Source organism: Bufo bufo, chromosome 8 (genome assembly GCF_905171765.1).
Source record: "Bufo bufo chromosome 8, aBufBuf1.1, whole genome shotgun sequence".
NCBI lineage: Eukaryota > Metazoa > Chordata > Amphibia > Anura > Bufonidae > Bufo > Bufo bufo.
The window spans coordinates 66,952,801-66,972,648 of record NC_053396.1 but is presented as its reverse complement, the minus strand read 5'-3'; the positions used below and the strand labels follow the sequence as shown (position 1 = coordinate 66,972,648).

Below are 19,848 nucleotides of genomic sequence, written 5' to 3'. Positions count from 1 at the left end.
TTCTGTGACATTATAAACCGCCTATACTGTCATTTTTTTTCCTTGCTCCGTGCAAAATGGAAGCTGTTAATACTCTGGTTGATCGCATGCAGCATTTATCTTGGGAGGTAGCAAACCTCCGTAATTCAGTTGCACTATGTCAGAGATATCTGGCGTCTGGCACCGCTGGTGGGAACCAGGTCAGCCTTGAACCAAAGGTCACTCTCCCAGATAGGTTTTCCGGGGTAATTGATAACTTTGTTCGGTTCACGGAGTCCTGTAAATTATATTTTCGTCTGCGTCCTATTTCATCTGGAGACGAAAATCAAAGAGTGGGGATTATAATTTCTCTGCTAAAAGGTGATGCTTAGTCCTAGGCTTTTTCTCTGCCGATCAGTTTGCAGTCCCTCCAATCGGTGGACCAATTTTTCAGAGCCCTGCGGCTGATTTATGATGACCCAGACCAAGTCTCTTTAGCTGAATCTAAGCTGCGTAGCTTGTGTCAGGGAGAATGTTCTGCTGAGTCATATTGTGCTGAATTCAGAAGATGGGCAACTGATTAAGAGTGGAATGATCCTGCACTCCGTAGTCAGTTCTGTCAGGGGCTGTCTGAGAGACTAAAAGACGCCCTTGCGTTTCATGAAAACCCTGATTCTTTGGAGACGGCCATGTCCCTAGAGGTAAGGATTGATAGACGTCTGAGGGAGAGGAGCAAGGTTCCCCTCAGGCAGAAGGGACTGTCGTATAGGGAATCTGTCCCTCCTGTCCCTCTGGGTACAGTGACACTGGAACCAGGGACTGGAGATAAACCTATGCACTAAGGTCAGGTCTCTTCTAACCCTGGTTATTGGAACTCTAGAGGGCAGAAAAGACTGTGTTATTTCTGTGGTAAAGAAGGACATTTCGTTAATGTATGTCCTTTTATTAAGCCTCAAAGTAGTAATAAAAAAGGGGGTTATTTCTTTGTAGTGTTAATGGGGAGTCAGAACAGGTATATTTGTATTCTACCTGCAGTACCCGTTTTCTCCTGCCTGCCATGGTGGCACTAGACTCTGAAAATATTGAATTAGAAGTATTTGTTGACAGTGGAGTCATGGTTTTATAACTAGCGCATTAAACAAAGATATCAGCGTTTGATAATGATTCCGCTCCTCTCTCGTAAAAATGTCTAACTCATATTGTGCAGGATATTCATTTGAGGGTGGGTGATTTTCATGTTGAATCCATTTCTTGTTTTGTTCTGAAGGGTTCTGAAGGGTTTGCCTGCTTCTCTGGTTCTGGGTTTACCATGGTTGACCAAACATAACCCTACCATTGATTGGCAAACTAGACAAATCAGTAATTGGAGTGATTTTTGTATGGACAACTGTCTTGGTGCATTTATTTCCGCGGTATCCACTAAGGTGTTACTTCCGTTTCTACATGATTTTTCGGACATATTCTCGGAGGGTGGACATCGGGAGTTGCCCCCCCACCGAGAGTATGATTGTCCAATCAATCTTATTCCCGGAGCTAAATTGCCAAAATCTTGGTTATATAATCTTTCCCAACCCGAAAGAGTAGCTGTGCGAGAGTATATTACCGAGAGTTTGACAAAAGGTCATATTAAACCATCTAAATCACTTATGGCAGCAGGCTTCTTTTTATTAAAGAAAAAAGACGGGTCCCTTAGACCGTGTTTAGATTTCCGGGAACTGAATCTCATTACTGTTCGTGACCCTTATCCCCTTCCCTTGATTCCGGATCTATTTGATCAGAATGTTGGTGCCAAGGTGTTTTCTAAGTTGTATTTAAGAGGTGCTTATAATCTGATCAGAATTAAGGAAGGGGATGAATAGAAGATGGCCTTCAACACCCCTGAGGGTCACTTCGAAAACCTGGTTATGCCATTTGATTTGAATAATGCCCCGGCAGTCTTCCAGCACATTATCAATGACATTTTTATCATTTGGTGGGGGGGTTCGTTGTTATTTACCTCTATGACATACTAATTTACTCACCCGATATGGAGACTCATCAGGATCATTTAAGACAAGTATTATCGATCCTTCGGGAGAATAAATTGTATGCTAAGTTGGAGAAATGTGTGTTTGCTGTCCAGGAGCTGCAGTTTCTGGGTTACTTACTTTCTGCCTCAGGTTTTCGCATGGATCCTGAAAAGGTCAGTGCGGTACTGGAATGGGACCGGCCAGAGAATCAGAAAGATCTGATGCGGTTTTTGGGATTTACTAATTACTACAGAAAGTTCATCCTGAATTATTCCACGGTTGTAAAATCTTTGACTGATATGAACTAGGAAGGGTGCTGACTTCTCTGTCTGGTCGGAAGAGGCATTACAGGCTTTTTCCACCATAAAGGAATGTTTTGCTTCCACTCCCATTCTGACGCAACCTGATGTGTCTCAACCCTTCATTGTGGAGGTTGATGCTTCAGAAGTGGGTGTCGGATCAGTTTTGTCGCAGGGTCCCTCCTAGCAAATGGCGCCTGTGTGCTTTTTTCTCAAAGAAACTCTTTGCTGCCAAAAGAAATTATGATGTAGGGAATAGAGAGTTGCTGGCCATCAAATTGGAATGGAATGTCGTCATTGGCTTGAAGATGCGATTCATCCGATTACGGTAATTACTGACCATAAGAATCTGACTTACCTGCAATCAGCAAAGCGTCCGAACCCCAGGCAGGCCAGGTGGTCATTGTTTTTTACCAGATTTAATTTTGTGGTCACTTATCGTCCTGGGATCAAAAATGTCAAAGCAGATGCTTTGTCACGTAGCTTTCCTGGGGAGGGGGGATTCAGAGGATCCCACTCCGATTTTGGCTGATGGGGTGGTGATATCCGCTCTTTATCCTGAGCTGGAGGCGGAAGTGTTGGGGGCTCAAGGTGAGGCACCTGATTCCTGTCCTCCAGGGAAGTTGTGTGTTCCTTCAGAACTGCGACACAAGGAACATCAAGATACTGTCCTTGTGTGACACCCTGGGGGTAGATCCATAGTGAATCTTATTTCCCGAAGATTCTGGTGGCCAGGTTTGCAGAAATATGTTGAGGGCTATGTAGCAGCTTGAGAGACCTGTGCAGGCACTAAGGGGGCTCACAGTCGGCCATCAGGATCTCTTCTTCCTTTGTTCATTCCATCTCGTCCTTGGACGCATTTATCTATGGACTTCATCACTGATTTACCAAGTTCCTATGGGAAGACTGTGATTTTGCTGGTGGTGGACCGCTTCAGTAAGATGGCTCACTTTGTACCATTATCTGGTTTGCCCAATGCTAAAACTCTCGCTTAGGTGTTTATTGATAACATCGTTAAAATCCACGCATTCCCTCTGATGTAGTGTCTGATTTGTTTCCTGGTTTTGGAAGTGTTTTGTACTCGTTTGGGTATTAAGTTGTCTTTCTCTTCGGCTTTCCATCCTCAATCGAATGAACAAACTGAGCGCACTAACCAGAACCTGGAGACTTATTTGAGGTGTTTCATCGCTGAAAATCAGAAAGAGTGGTCCTCGTTTTTGTCCTTGGCTGAGTTTGCTTTGAATAAGTCACCATTTTTTGGCGCATATGGTTTTCACCCTCAGTTTGGTACTTTTTCTGGGACTGAAGCTTCTGGTATACCTGAAGAGGAGAGATTCTCTTCTTCGTTGTCTTCTATCTGGCGGAAGATTCAAATTCATTTGAGAAAAATGGGTGAAAGATATAAACGTATGGCTGACAAGAGACGTATGACAGGTCCGGACCTGTGTGTGGGTGATTTGGTGTGGTTGTCCACTAAGAAAATTAAGTTGAAAGTACCCTCTTGGAAGTTGGGCCCAAGATTTATTAGTCCTTACAATATCTCGGCCATTGTTAATTAGGTTGCGTTTAGTCTGGAACTTCCGCAGGTCTGGAAGATCCATAATGTGTTTCACAGATCCCTGTTGAAGAAGTATGCTGAACCTGTTAAACCATTTCCTTTGCTGCCTCCTCTGGTTTTGGTAGATGGTAATCTGGAGTTTCAGATCTCCAGAATACTCAACTCGCGTGTTCTTTGAGGCTCCCTTCAGTACCTTGTGCATTGGAGGGGATATGGTCCTGAGGAAAGAATGTGGGTTCCGGATACAGATGTCAAGGCCTTTCACAGGGCACACCCGGATAAATTTGTTCCTGGGTGCCCGGAGGTCACCCGTAGAGGGGGAGTACTGTCATGCCTTGCCCTGTGAGTGATCTGAGAAGGTCTGTCAGACTTGTGGCACGTGAGCCTATCTGACAGATTGCTTTGTTGTGTTGTTGGGCAGGGTCCCACCTCCTCGCAAGTTATGCTCGTTAGTCAGTTAGTGATGCTATTTATCTCCGCCTCTCACTATAGCCCTTGCGGTTTATAGTTTCTTCTGGAGTTCTCTGCTGGTGCTTGGTGGATCTCCTGCTCGCAGTCCATCTTGAGATAAGTCCTCTTTTCTTCTCTTTTGTTGTATTTCCTGGCTAGGCCTTAGGAAGACACTGGTTCCTTCATCTCTTGCAAGGAACTGGTTGTCTTATCGCCTGTTCCCTAGCTGAGGGTCTGTTTCAGCTGCAGCAGGGATTAGGATCCAGTGCTTGAACACTTCTATGATTGGGATTTGTTCATGTTGTTAGCAGTGAGGGAAAAGCTTAGGGTTTGTCAGGTGGTGACCATTCCATGTTCCTTAGCTTTGGGGCCTAGCCTGGTGTTTTGTTACATTATAGTTGTGTTTGGTTTGCTTTCCTTCCCTCACCTTCCATAACAGCTTTAGAACATATAGCTGCACTGCTGCATGGCAAATATATTTTACTTTTGCCAGTAATACACGCCACAAAAGGCTTTAGAACCTAAAACTTCACTGCTAAACAGCAATTTATTTTTCTTTTGTCACTAATAAACACGACAAAAAGGGCTTTAGAAAATATAACTGCACCGCTGAACGGCAAATATATTTTTCTATTGCCACTAATACACGCCACAAAAGGCTTTAGAGCATATAACTGAACCGCTGAATGGCAAATATATTTTTCTTTTCCCACTAGCACACGCCACAAAAGGCTTTAGAACATATAACTGCAATGCTGAATGGCAAATATATTTTTCTTTTTCCACTTATATATGCCACAAAAGGCTTTAGAACATATAACTGCACCTCTAAACAGAAAATATATTTTACTTTTGTCACTAATGCCTGACAAAAGGGGCATCAGAACATATAACTGCACCACTGAACGGCAAATATATTTTTCTTTTGCCACTAATACACGCCACAAAAGGCTTTAGAACATATAACTGCAATGCTGAATGGCAAATATATTTTTCTTTTTCCACTTATATATGCCACAAAAGGCTTTAGAACATATAACTGCACCTCTAAACAGAAAATATATTTTACTTTTGTCACTAATGCCTGACAAAAGGGGCATCAGAACATATAACTGCACCACTGAACGGCAAATATATTTTTCTTTTGCCACTAATACACGCCACAAAAGGCTTTAGAACATATAAGTGCACTGCTGAACCGCAAATATATTTTACTTTTGCCAGTAATACACACCACAGAAGACTTTAGAACATATAAGTGCACCGCTGAACCGCAAATATATTTTACTTTTACCACTAATACATGACAAAAAGTGCTTTAGAACATATAACTGCACCGCTGAATGGCAAATATATTTTACTTTTGCCAGTAATACACGCCACAGAAGACTTTAGAACATATAAGTGCACCGCTGAACCGCAAATATATTTTACTTTTACCACTAATACATGACAAAAAGTGCTTTAGAACATATAACTGCAACGCTGAATGGCAAATATATTTTTCTTTTTCCACTTATATATGCCACAAAAGGCTTTAGAACATATAACTGCACCTCTAAACAGAAAATATATTTTACTTTTGTCACTAATGCCTGACAAAAGGGGCATCAGAACATATAACTGCACCGCTGAACGGCAAATATATTTTTCTTTTGCCACTTATATATGCCACAAAAAGCTTTAGAACATATAACTGCACCGCTGAATGGCAAATATATTTTTCTATTGCCACTAATACACACCACAAAAGGCTTTAGAACAAATAACTGCAACGCTGAATTGCAAATATATTTTTCTTTTTCCTCTTATATATGCCACAAAAGGCTTTAGAACATATAACTGCACCTCTAAACAGAAAATATATTTTACTTTTGTCACTAATGCCTGACAAAAGGGGCATCAGAACATATAACTGCACCGCTGAACGGCAAATATATTTTTCTTTTGCCATTTATATATGCCACAAAAAGCTTTAGAACATATAACTGCACCAGTGAATGGGAAATATATTTTACTTTTGCCACTAATGCACGACAAATAGGGATTTTGAACATATAGCTGCATCGCTGAATGGCAAATATATTTTTCTTTTGACACTAATATACCCTGCAAAAGGCTTTAGAACATATAACTGCACCACTGAACGGAAAATATATTTTTATTTTCCCACTAGCACACGCCAGTAAAGGCTTCAGAACATATAATTGCTCCGCTGAACGGCAAATATATTTTTCTTTTGCCACTAATACACGCCACAAAAGGCTTTAAAACATATAGCTGCACCGCTGAATAGCAAATATATTTTTCTTTTGCCACTAATACACATCACAAAAGGCTCTAGAACATATAACTGCACCGCTGAACCGCAAATATATTTTACTTTTGCAAGTAATACACGCCACAGAAGACTTTAGAACATATAAATGCACCGCTGAATGGCAAATTTAATTTTTCTTTTGTCACTAATATACACCACAAATGGCTTTAAAACATATAACTGCACGCTGAACGGCAAATATATTTTTCTTTTCCAACTAATACACGCCACAAAAGGCTTTAGAACATATAACTGCACCGCTGAACGTCAAATTTAAGTTTTCTTTTGTCACTAATATACACCACAAATGGCTTTAAAACATATAACTGCACTGCTGAACGGCAAATATATTTTTCTTTTCCAACTAATACACGTCACAAAAGGCTTTAGAAAATATAACTGCACCTGTGAATGGCAAATATATTTTTCTTTTGCCACTAATACACCCCACAAAAGGCTTTAGGACATATAACTGCACCTCTGAATAGAAAATATATTTTTCTTTTTCCACTTTTACATGCCACAAAAGGCTTTAGAACATATAGCTGCACCCCTGAACGGCAAATTTATTTTACATTTGCCACTAATACACGCCACAAAAGGCTTTAGAACATATAACTGCACCGCTGAACGGCAAATATTTTTTTCTTTTGCCACTTATACATGCCACAAAAGGCTTTAGAACATGTAACTGCACCACTGAACGGCAAATATTTTTTACTTACGTGTCCAGTAATACATGCCACAGAAGGCTTTAGAACATATAAGTGCACCGCTGAACGGCAAATATATTTTGCTTTTGCCATTTATACACGACAAAAAGGGCTTTAAAACATATAACTGCACCCGGAATGGCAAATATATTTTTCTCTTCCAACTAATACACGCCACAAATGGCTTTAGAGCATATAACTGCAGCGCTGAACGGCAAATTTTATTTTTCTTTTGTCACTAATATACACCACAAATGGCTTTAGAACATATAACTGCACCGCTGAACGGCAAATACCTTTTTCTTTTGCCACTTATACACGCCACAAAAGGCTTTAGAACATATAAGTGCACCGCTGAACGGCAAATATATTTTACTTTTGCCACTCATACACTGCAAAAAGGGCTTTAGAACATATAACTGCACTGCTGAACGGCAAATGTATTTTTCCTTTCCGAATAATACAAGTCACAAAAGGCTTTAGAAAATATAACTGCACCTGTGAATGGCAAATATATTTTTCTTTTGCCACTAATACACCCCACAAAAGGCTTTAGGACATATAACTGCACCTCTGAATGGAAAATATATGTTTCTTTTTCCACTTATACACGCCACAAAAGGCTTTATTTTACTTTTGCCACTTATACATTGCAAAAAGGTCTTTAAAACATATAACTGCACTGCTGAACGGCAAATATATTTTTCTTTTGCCACTAATGCACAACAAAAATGACTTTAGAACATATAACTGCACCGCTGAACGGCAAATATATTTTAATTTTGCCTCTAATACACAACAAAAAGGTCTATAGTTTTAGCACTTCACCACACAACGGCTAATATGCCCTTTTTTTTACTACTAATACAAGACAAAAAATGCTTTAGAACATATAACTGCACCACACAACGGCAAATAAGATGTAGAAATATTTCCTTGTAATAAACCCTCGCACCAAAAAACACACTGCTAATTTGTCATTTGCTGTGAGTAACAGATATAAATCATAGCCCTAATATAAGAATACACAGCTAGATATGTTGTACAAAATAAATAATTTATTGTTCAATTATACAATATTTAAAAAGCAAATTTTGCAGCTAAGATACACAGAAAAAGGAAGAAAAACTAGGACTCACACATTCTGTGTCATTAATCAGTACACTCAACTCATAGATAAACCCAATATACAGCAAATTGAATTCTTTGTATAACACTTGAGACGCTGGAGGAGAAAGGCGTCACAGAGACCCCAAACAGTGAAGTATTTACTTCTTCCTAGAGTCAATGTGAGTCTAAGGAAGTATGCCAATATGCCAAAACATTAGTAAAGTGTAAAGTGCATACAAATAAATAATACATCTAAGAGTACTACATTCAGGTAATACTGACCAGTGTAGTCCTGACCCCGACGAGCGTTTCACTGTTGCTTCCTTAGGGGATCACAATGACTCTAGGAAGGAGTAAGTACTTCACTGTTTGTGGCGCCTTCCTCCTCCAGCGTCTCTGGCGTTATAAAAGGAAATGCTGTATATTGGGTTTATCTATGAGTTGCGTGTACTGATTAATGACACAGAATGTGTGAGTCCTAGTTTTTCTTCCCTTTTCTGTGTATCTTAGCTGCTAAATTTGCATTTTAAATATTGTTGTATATTTGAACAATAAACGTATTTATTTTGTACGACATATCTAGCTTTGTGTTCTTATATTGGGGCTATGATTCTAATAAACCCTGTTAATGGCTATAACACCACAATAACAAGAACGGTTTGCTGGAATTACAGAACTGTATAATGGCAATGTGGGTGCCCAGTCAGTGCAGCAAGGTGTAATAGGATTGTTCCCATTACCCTGGCTGTAACCTCCCCTACTGAACCCTGCTTTGTTGATTTTCTGTGTCGCTTGCAATATTTTATAAGTCGTGTCTCCTTCCTGGCCAAATCTCACAGAAGACTTGTCCATAAAATGGCTGCTGATGGAGGGTCATGTGGCCAGTCAAAATTATCTCCAGGCACATCACTCAGCCTCCACTCAAATACGTCACATCTGCCACCTGCACTGGCAATGTTGAGAGTTTTATTGCAGGTGCAGTGTGTTTGGAACGAGTAGACTGAGTAATTTTCCTGGTCACATGACCCTCCATTAGGAGCCATTTCATGGACAGGACCTCTGTGTAGACAGCACAAAAGACTCGACCAACAGGGGAGAATACTTTATGAAATCTAGAAAATGGTGCAGAATATCAACAAAGACTATATTAGTAAGTGCCATATAATCATCTTACAAACACATTGATCAACAGTATCCAGAAAGTGGCCAACCCCTTTAAAGGGCTTCTGTCACCCCACTAAAGTGATTTTTTTTTTTTGGGCTAGTTAAATTAGTTATATAGCGATATATTTAAATATAATAGTGTTCCTTACTTTGATCCAGCAGTTTAGTCAAAAAACGAAGTTTTATCAGATGCAAATTCGGTCTCTACCAGCAAGTAGGGCGTCTACTTGCTGGTAGCTGCTGCAGAAATCCGCCCCCTCCTCTTGTTGATTGACAGGGCCAGCCGGGATCTCCTCCTCCGGCCAGCCCTGTCGGCGTTTCAAAAATCGCGGGCCCGTGTTGAATCTGCGCAGGCGCTCTGAGATGAGGAGGCTCGTCTCCTCAGAGCTCCCTCAGTGCGCCTGCGCCGATGACAATGACAATAGAAGACGTAATCGGCGCAGGCGCACTGAGGGAGTTCTGAGGAGACAAGCCTCCTCATCTCAGAGCGCCTGCGCAGATTCAACACGGGCGCGCGATTTTTGAAACGCCGACAGGGCTGGCCGGAGGAGGAGATCCCAGCTGGCCCTGTCAATCAACAAGAGGAGGGGGTGGATTTCTGCAGCAGCTACCAGCAAGTAGACGCCCTACTTGCTGGTAGAGACGGAATTTGCATATGATAAAACTTCGTTTTTTGACTAAACTGCTGGATCAAAGTAAGGAACACTATTATATTTTAATATATCGCTATATAACTAATTTAACTAGCCCAAAAAAAAAAAAGCACTTTAGTGGGGTGACAGAAACCCTTTAACATAAATGCTGTGGAATGATTCCTCCCGATTCTTTCCCTACACCTTGAATAATAAGTACACTAGTAAATATCAGAATCCAAAATGGCTGAGGCTATTTATAGGGCTGTGACATCACAGGGCTGTCTGGCTGCTGATTGGCTGCATACATGGCATTATGGGTGATCCCGCCTTTCCAGAGTTCCTTGCTCCATGTCCTCACACGTGCAGCAGCTATTTTAGAAAAAAATGCGATTCGTTAGCACGAAGGGTGAGGAAATTCGGTTTTGGCGCGTATCAAATTTTTCCTGAAATTCGGATCGAATTCCACTTCCTGAGCTTCGAATCGCTCATCTCTATATATAATATATTTTTTTCACGATTTTTTTTCCAGTACTGAACACAAGAAAAACAATATAAATGTGGCATCATTGTAAATGTACTGACCCAGAGAATGAAGGTAGCAGGTCAGTTTAGTCATAGTTAATGTTGTAGAGAAATAAAAAACGTAAAACTGTGGCAGAATTACAAGCAATATTAAGTGGTGCTATTAGAAAGTACAACTTGTCTGGCAAAAGACAAACCCCTTACAGCTACGTTAATGGGAAACTTTAAAGGGTTTCTGTCATCTGAAAAATCGTTATGTAGCTGGCTGACATTAGCGATGTGCTAACTGTATGACTTATATCTCCCTGCTGCCGCTCACCTGCAGCCGTCCTTCACTCACTGAGCCTGCGCCTAATACTAAAATGGACGGTGCAGGCGTGGTATTTGCGGGGTACAGAGGAGACCAAGGAGACCAATCACCTTTACAAGGGTGTGCCAAACGGTGAGAGGACGGAGCCTCTAGGTGCTGCAGCAATGCCCCACCAGCACCTAGAGGCTCATTTGCATATTATAAAAGTCATTATTTAGCGCGAACGGCGGCAGGCAGGGAGATATAAGTTATAGTTATGTTATGCTGACATTAGCACATTGCATAACATTCTGATGACAGAAACCCTTTAAAAAGGGTTTGGCTCTGGGAAGGCAGGGAAGAAAATTTTTAATGCAAAAACAAAAAATGCTCTGGGACTCTTGGGGTTAAAACAAACATTTTAAATAAAATTAATTTTATTAATTGCTGTTTCTCATTAAAAGATAACATTTGAAATACATGTATGCAATCTGTACAGTACAAAAGGAGGTGATCTATAGGAATGACAGGATTGGCAATACATTCTATCTTCCAATAATATCTTTTAATCAAAGGGCTAGATTCTTCAGCAAAAATTATCTACAGCTAAACACAAAAAATTAAAAAAGTGTGCATCTACATGGCAACGGTAGAGGTTAAGGTGGTTATCCAAAGTCTAACACATGCCCCCCAATGCCCAAGCCCGTCATATAAATTGTACATACCCCGCTCCCCGGCACCTGCGTCACTCCTGATCTCCACACAGCCGCCGCTGCATCTCCCCGTTGCGCAGATCAAAACATCTGGTGATGTGGGGAGCAGCCAATAGCAGGCCCCGATGGGGATCAGCCTCCCTAGCATCACCCAGCAAACTATATGACAGGCCCGGCCACTGGGGGGAATGTGTTAGATTTTGGATAACCCCTTTAATAAAGTCTATTTCTACTACAGGATAAGCAGGAAAGTAGAAGGTAAGATTTTTCATTTGGTTGGAACACTCACGGTAGAAAATGTATTCAGTGTAAGATGTCCAGATCTTGTCATCAGTATGATCAAAGGCCGATGTTCCAGCAGAGTTACAGGCCACCATATGAAACCCAGCATCTGCCAGCTTATCAAATGCTTGTTCCAAAAAATTATATTTGAGGTAGTACCTTGAGGTGTATGTTTCAGGAGGTCGATATGGATCTTTACTCTCATTGAGTGTTTCACCAAAAACTTCTTTAGCTAATGAGGTCCTACCACATACCATAATTCTTGCCACCCTTCTGAATTTGGCATCTGTTTGACTTTCTCTGCCCAATGTGTAAGAGCCATGATAGCCAATGGAGATGAAACCATAGCACTGCTGGTCCGGTAGTGTTGACTGATTTCCAGCAGTTGTTGCAAGTGCATTAACAAATGCCAGATTCCTGTCAACTCCAATATTAGTATCAGCATAACTTTGAAATGTCTCATCGCCAATACAGTTTTGTTTACTGACTTTTGCCACTAGAATTTTCACTAACTCTGGAAGTTTAAAGTATTCAGCTTCTCTCTGAAGTCGCCTTCTTTCAGGAAAATGATCAGGGAGAAACAGTTGTTGGTCTCTCAAATAGTCTAACACGTATCGAAAAAGAAATCCATCACGATCTAAGAAAAAACGACCTTTGTTATCCCTGGCCAAAGTCTGGACAGTCTTCTGTGAGAACATCTCCCATAGCAGTGATCCAGGAATGGTAACCAATGTAAGGTAACGTGTTATATAGACTTGCCCACCAACATTTAATTCTATTATGTCAGGAAAAAGGAGATTTTCATCTGTTTGCTTCAAACAACTTGTATTGTCTGGAAAAGCCATGTGCCTTTTATGCAATCTGTGTTGAGAAACATTTTGAGAAAACAATTGTTACAGATTTTTATGCATTTGAGAAAACATTCAGTCAACTACATTGAAATAATGAACTTATTTTAAACACTTTCTTCCATAAATAAAAAGAACCAATATACACTTGGACAAAATTGTTGTCACCCTTCCGTTAAAGAAAGAAAAACCCACAATGGTCACTGAAATAACTTGAAACTGACAAAAGTAATAATAAATAAAATGTTACTGAAAATCAACTAATAAAAATGAGACATTGCCTTTGAATTGTGGTTCAACAGAACCATTAATTAATCAAACTAATGAAACTGATCTGGACAAAAACAAATGACCCTTAACTTAATATTTCATTTCACAACCTTTTGAGACAATCATCGCAATCATGTTATTTTTGTAACTCTCAATGAGACTTCTGCACCTGTCCACAGGTATTTTGGCCTACTCCTCGTGAGCAAACTGCATGTTTCAGCTCCTTCCATAGATGTTCAATAGGATTTAGATCAGGGTTTATAGAAAGCCAGTTCAGAAAAGTCTAATGCTTTGCTCTTAGCTATTTTTAGATGTTTTTAGCTGTGTGTTTTGAGTAATTTTTACTGTTGGAGGACCCATGAACTACAACTGAGACCAAGCTTTCTGACACTGGGCAACATATTTTGCTCTAAAATACCTTGATAGTCTTGAGATTTTATTGTACCTTGCATAGATTCAAGATACCTTGTGCCAGCCTTGTGCAACAAAGCAGCCTTAAAGCATAATTGAGCCTACTCCATGTTTCACAGTAGGTACAATGTTCTTTTCTTTGTACGCTTCATTTTTGTGTCTGTGAACATAGAGCTGATCTCACTTGCCAAAAAGATCCAGTTTTGTCTCATCTGTCCATATAGCTTGTCAATATTCATTTTGGCAAATTTCACTCTTGCTTTTTTTATGATATGCTTTCAGTAGTGGTTTCCTCCTTGGTCGTCTTCCGTTAAGTCCACTTTGGCTAAGAAAGTAATGGATGGTGCGATCTAACACTGATTTACTTTGACCTTGCAGTTCACTTCAAATCTCTTTGGAAGTTATTATGAGTTCTTTGGTTACCATTTGTATTATCTGTCTTTTCAATTTCTCATCAATTTTCCTCTTGCGGCCACATTCAGGAAGGTTGGCTATAGTCCCGTAGACCATAACCACTTCCCGCTACGCTAGCGCCGAAAGGCGTCTTTGCTGTGGCGCTCCCAGGCTACACTAACGCTGATTGGCGTCATCTCGCGTGAGCCGAGATTTCCTGTGAACGCGCGCACAAGAGAAATATCTTGGCAAAAGACAACTTTTTCCATTTTTTTATACAAAGTTGGCATTTGACCAAGATATTTATCTCACCCAGCATGGGTATATGTAAAATGACACCCCAAAACACATTGCCCACCTTCTCCTGAGTACAGAGATACCACATGTGTGACACTTTTTTGCAGCCTAGGCGGGCAAAGGGGCCCACATTCCAAAGAGCACCTTTCGGATTTCACCGGCCATTTTTTACAGATTTTGAATTCAATCTACTTACCACACATTAGGGCCCCTAGAATCCCAGGGCAGTATAACTACCCCACAAGTGTGACCCCATTTTGGAAAGAAGACACCCCAAGGTATTCGCTGATGGGCATAGTGAGTTCATGGAACTTTTTATTTTTTGTCACAAGTTAGTGGAATATGAGACTTTGTAAGAAAAAAAAAATCATCATTTTCCGCTAACTTGTGAAGAAAAATAAAAAAATTTAGGAACTCGGCATGCCCCTCATGGAATACCTTGGGGTGTCTTCTTTCAAAAATGGGGTCACTTGTGGGGTAGTTATACAGCCCTGGCATTCTAGGGGCCCTAATGTTTGGTAAGTAGTTTGAAATCAAAATGTGTAAAAAATGACCTGTGAAATCCTAAAGGTGCTCTTTGGAATGTGGGCCCCTTTGCCCACCTAGGCTGAAAAAAAGTGTCACACATGTGGTATTGCCGTACTCAGGAGAAGTTGGGGAATGTGTTTTGGGGTGTCATTTTACATATACCTATGCTGGGTGAGATAAATATCATGGTCAAATGCCAACTTTGTATAAAAAAATGGGAAAAGTTGTCTTTTGCCAAGATATTTCTCTCACCCAGCATGGGTATGTGTAAAATGACACCCAAAAAAACATTGCCCAACTTCTTCTGAGTACGGCAATACCACATGTGTGACACTTTTTTGCAGCCTAGGCGGGCAAAGCGGCCCACATTCCAAAGAGCACCTTTCGGATTTCACCAGCCATTTTTTACACATTTTGATTTCAAACTACTTTGCACGCATTTGGGCCCATAAAATGCCAGGGCAGTATAACTAGCCCACAAGTGACCCCATTTTGGAAAGAAGACACCCCAAGGTATTTCGTGATGGGCATAGTGAGATCATGGAAGTTTTTATTTTTTGTCACAAGTTAGTGGAATATGAGACTTTGTAAGAAAAAAAAAAAAATCATCATTTTCCGCTAACTTGTGACAAAAAATAAAAAGTTCTATGAACTCACTATGACCATCAGCGAATACCTTAGGGTGTCTACTTTCCAAAATGGGGTCATTTGTGGGGTGTTTGTACTGTCTGGCCATTGTAGAACCTCAGGAAACATGACAGGTGCTCAGAAAGTCAGAGCTGCTTCAAAAAGCGGAAATTCACATTTTTGTACCATAGTAGAGTTGAACGAACACCTGGATGTTCGGGTTCGAGAAGTTCGGCCGAACTTCTCAAAAATGTTCGGGTTCGGGATCCGAACCCGACCCGAACTTCGTCCCGAACCCGAACCCCATTGAAGTCAATGGGGACCCGAACTTTTCGGCAATAAAAAGGCTGTAAAACAGCCCAGGAAAGAGCTAGAGGGCTGCAAAAGGCAGCAACATGTAGGTAAATCCCCTGCAAACAAATGTGGATAGGGAAATTAATTAAAATAAAAATAAAAAAATAAAAATGAACCAATATCAATTGGACAGAGGTCCCATAGCAGAGAATCTGGCTTCACGTCAGCAGAGAATCAGTCTCTTCATGCCATAGCAGAGAATCTGGCTTCATGTCAGCAGAGAATCAGTCTTCATGTCATAGCAGAGAATCAGGCTTCACGTCACCCACCACTGGAACAGGCCACTGTCACACATTTAGGCCCAGCCACCCAGACAGAGGAGAGAGGTCCCGTAACAGAGAATCTGGCTTCATGTCAGCACAGAATCAGTCTTCATGTCATAGCAGAGAATCAGGCTTCACGTCACCCACCACTGGAACAGGCCACTGTCACACATTTAGGCCCCGGCACCCAGACAGAGGAGAGAGGTCCCGGAACAGAGAATCTGGCTTCATGTCAGCAGAGAATCAGTCTTCATGTCATAGCAGAGAATCAGGCTTCACGTCACCCACCACTGGAACAGGCCACTGTCACATATTTAGGCCCAGGCACCCAGGCAGAGGAGAGAGGTCCCGTAACAGAGAATCTGGCTTCATGTCAGCACAGAATCAGTCTTCATGTCATAGCAGAGAATCAGGCTTCCCGTCACCCACCACTGGAACAGGCCACTGTCACATATTTAGGCCCAGGCACCCAGGCAGAGGAGAGAGGTCCCGTAACAGAGAATCTGGCTTCATGTCAGCACAGAATCAGTCTTCATGTCATAGCAGAGAATCAGGCTTCACGTCACCCACCACTGGAACAGGCCACTGTCACAATTTAGGCCCCGGCACCCAGACAGAGGAGAGAGGTCCCGTAACAGAGAATCTGGCTTCATGTCAGCACAGAATCAGTCTTCATGTCATAGCAGAGAATCAGGCTTCACGTCACCCACCACTGGAACAGGCCACTGTCACATATTTAGGCCCCGTCACCCAGACAGAGGAGAGAGGTCCCGTAACAGAGAATCTGGCTTCATGTCAGCACAGAATCAGTCTTCATGTCATAGCAGAGAATCAGGCTTCACGTCACCCACCACTGGAACAGGCCACTGTCACATATTTAGGCCCAGGCACCCAGGCAGAGGAGAGAGGTCCCGTAACAGAGAATCTGGCTTCATGTAAGCACAGAATCAGTCTTCATGTCATAGCAGAGAATCAGGCTTCACGTCACCCACCACTGGAACAGGCCACTGTCACATATTTAGGCCCAGGCACCCAGGCAGAGGAGAGAGGTCCCATAACAGAGAATCTGGCTTCATGTCAGCAGAGAATCAGTCTTCATGTCATAGCAGAGAATCAGGCTTCACGTCACCCACCACTGGAACAGGCCACTGTCACATATTTAGGCCCAGGCACCCAGGCAGAGGAGAGAGGTCGAATAACAGAGAATCTGGCTTCATTTCAGCAGAGAATCAGTCTTCATGTCATAGCAGAGAATCAGGCTTCACGTCATCCACCACTGGAACAGGCCACTGTCACATATTTAGGCCCCGGCACCCAGACAGAGGAGAGAGGTCCCGTAACAGAGAATCTGGCTTCATGTCAGCAGAGAATCAGTCTTCATGTCATAGCAGAGAATCAGGCTTCACGTCACCCACCACTGGAACAGGCCACTGTCACATATTTAGGCCCCGGCACCCAGACAGAGGAGAGAGGTCCCGTAACAGAGAATCTGGCTTCATGTCAGCACAGAATCAGTCTTCATGTCATAGCAGAGAATCAGGCTTCACGTCACCCACCACTGGAACAGGCCACTGTCACATATTTAGGCCCAGGCACCCAGGCAGAGGAGAGAGGTCCCGTAACAGAGAATCTGGCTTCATGTCAGCACAGAATCAGTCTTCATGTCATAGCAGAGAATCAGGCTTCACGTCACCCACCACTGGAACAGGCCACTGTCACATATTTAGGCCCCGGCAGCCAGACAGAGGAGAGAGGTCCCGTAACAGAGAATCTGGCTTCATGTCAGCACAGAATCAGTCTTCATGTCATAGCAGAGAATCAGGCTTCACGTCACCCACCACTGGAACAGGCCACTGTCACATATTTAGGCCCAGGCACCCAGGCAGAGGAGAGGTTCATTCAACTTTGGGTTGCCCCGCAATATAATGGTAAAATGAAAATAAAAATAGGATTGAATGAGGAAGTGCCCTGGAGTACAATAATATATTGTTAAGGGGAGGTAGTTAATGTCTAATCTGCACAAGGGATGGACAGGTCCTGTGTAGAGTTGAGCGAACACCTGGATGTTCGGGTTCGAGAAGTTCGGCCGAACTTCCCGGAAATGTTCGGGTTAGGGATCCGAACCCGAACCGAACTTCGTCCCGAACCCGAACCCCATTGAAGTCAATGGGGAACCGAACTTTTGGGCACTAAAAAGGCTGTAAAACAGCCCAGGAAAGAGCTAGAGGGCTGCAAAAGGCAGCAACATGTAGGCAAATCCCCTGCAAACAAATGTGGATAGGGAAATGAATTAAAATAAAAATTAAAAAAATAAAAAAGAAACCCATATCAATTGGACAGAGGTCCCATAGCAGAGAATCTGGCTTCACGTCAGCAGAGAATCAGTCTCTTCATGCCATAGCAAAGAATCTGGCTTCATGTCAGCACAGAATCAGTCTCTTTATGCCATAGCAGAGAATCTGGCTTCATGTCAGCACAGAATCAGTCTTCATGTCATAGCAGAGAATCAGGCTTCACGTCACCCACCACTGGAACAGGCCACTGTCACACATTTAGGCCCCGGCACCCAGACAGAGGAGAGCGGTCCCGTAACAGAGAATCTGGCCTTATGTCAGCACAGAATCTGTCTTCATGTCATAGCAGAGAATCAGGCTTCACGTCACCCACCACTGGAACAGGCCACTGTCACATATTAAGGCCCAGGCACCCAGGCAGAGGAGAGAGGTCGCGTAACAGAGAATCTGGCCTTATGTCAGCACAGAATCTGTCTTCATGTCATAGCAGAGAATCAGGCTTCACGTCACCCACCACTGGAACAGGCCACTGTCACACATTTAGGCCCCGGCACCCAGACAGAGGAGAGCGGTCCAGTAACAGAGAATCTGGCCTTATGTCAGCACAGAATCTGTCTTCATGTCATAGCAGAGAATCAGGCTTCACGTCACCCACCACTGGAACAGGCCACTGTCACACATTTAGGCCCCGGCACCCAGACAGAGGAGAGCGGTCCCGTAACAGAGAATCTGGCCTTATGTCAGCGCAGAATCTGTCTTCATGTCATAGCAGAGAATCAGGCTTCACGTCACCCACCACTGGAACAGGCCACTGTCACACATTTAGGCCCAGGCACCCAGACAGAGGAGAGAGGTCCCGTAACAGAGAATCTGGCTTCATGTCAGCACAGAATCAGTCTTCATGTCATAGCAGAGAATCAGGCTTCACGTCACCCACCACTGGAACAGGCCACTGTCACACATTTAGGCCCCGGCACCCAGACAGAGGAGAGAGATCCCGGAACAGAGAATCTGGCTTCATGTCAGCAGAGAATCAGTCTTCATGTCATAGCAGAGAATCAGGCTTCACGTCACCCACCACTGGAACAGGCCACTGTAACATATTTAGGCCCAGGCAGAGGAGAGAGGTCCCGTAACAGAGAATCTGGCTTCATGTCAGCACAGAATCAGTCTTCATGTCATAGCAGAGAATCAGGCTTCACGTCACCCACCACTGGAACAGGCCACTGTCACATATTTAGGCCCAGGCACCCAGGCAGAGGAGAGAGGTCCCGTAACAGAGAATCTGGCTTCATGTCAGCAGAGAATCAGTCTTCATGTCATAGCAGAGAATCAGGCTTCACGTCACCCACCACTGGAACAGGCCACTGTCACAATTTAGGCCCCGGCACCCAGACAGAGGAGAGAGGTCCCGTAACAGAGAATCTGGCTTCATGTCAGCACAGAATCAGTCTTCATGTCATAGCAGAGAATCAGGCTTCACGTCACCCACCACTGGAACAGGCCACTGTCACATATTTAGGCCCCGGCACCCAGACAGA

At 42.7% G+C, this 19,848-nt stretch overlaps 1 protein-coding gene across 1 annotated transcript in view; it reads right to left on the bottom strand.

Annotated features, from left to right (window-relative positions):
• The window catches only part of LOC120978053 (BTB/POZ domain-containing protein KCTD12-like), a 474,732-nt gene that overhangs the window by 251,211 nt on the left and 203,673 nt on the right, over positions 1-19,848 (bottom strand). The window contains exon 2 of the mRNA XM_040406292.1: positions 12,030-12,883. Within this exon, the coding sequence (XP_040262226.1) occupies positions 12,030-12,867 (838 nt within the window). The 5' untranslated portion in view covers positions 12,868-12,883. The remainder of the gene's footprint in view (positions 1-12,029; positions 12,884-19,848) is intronic.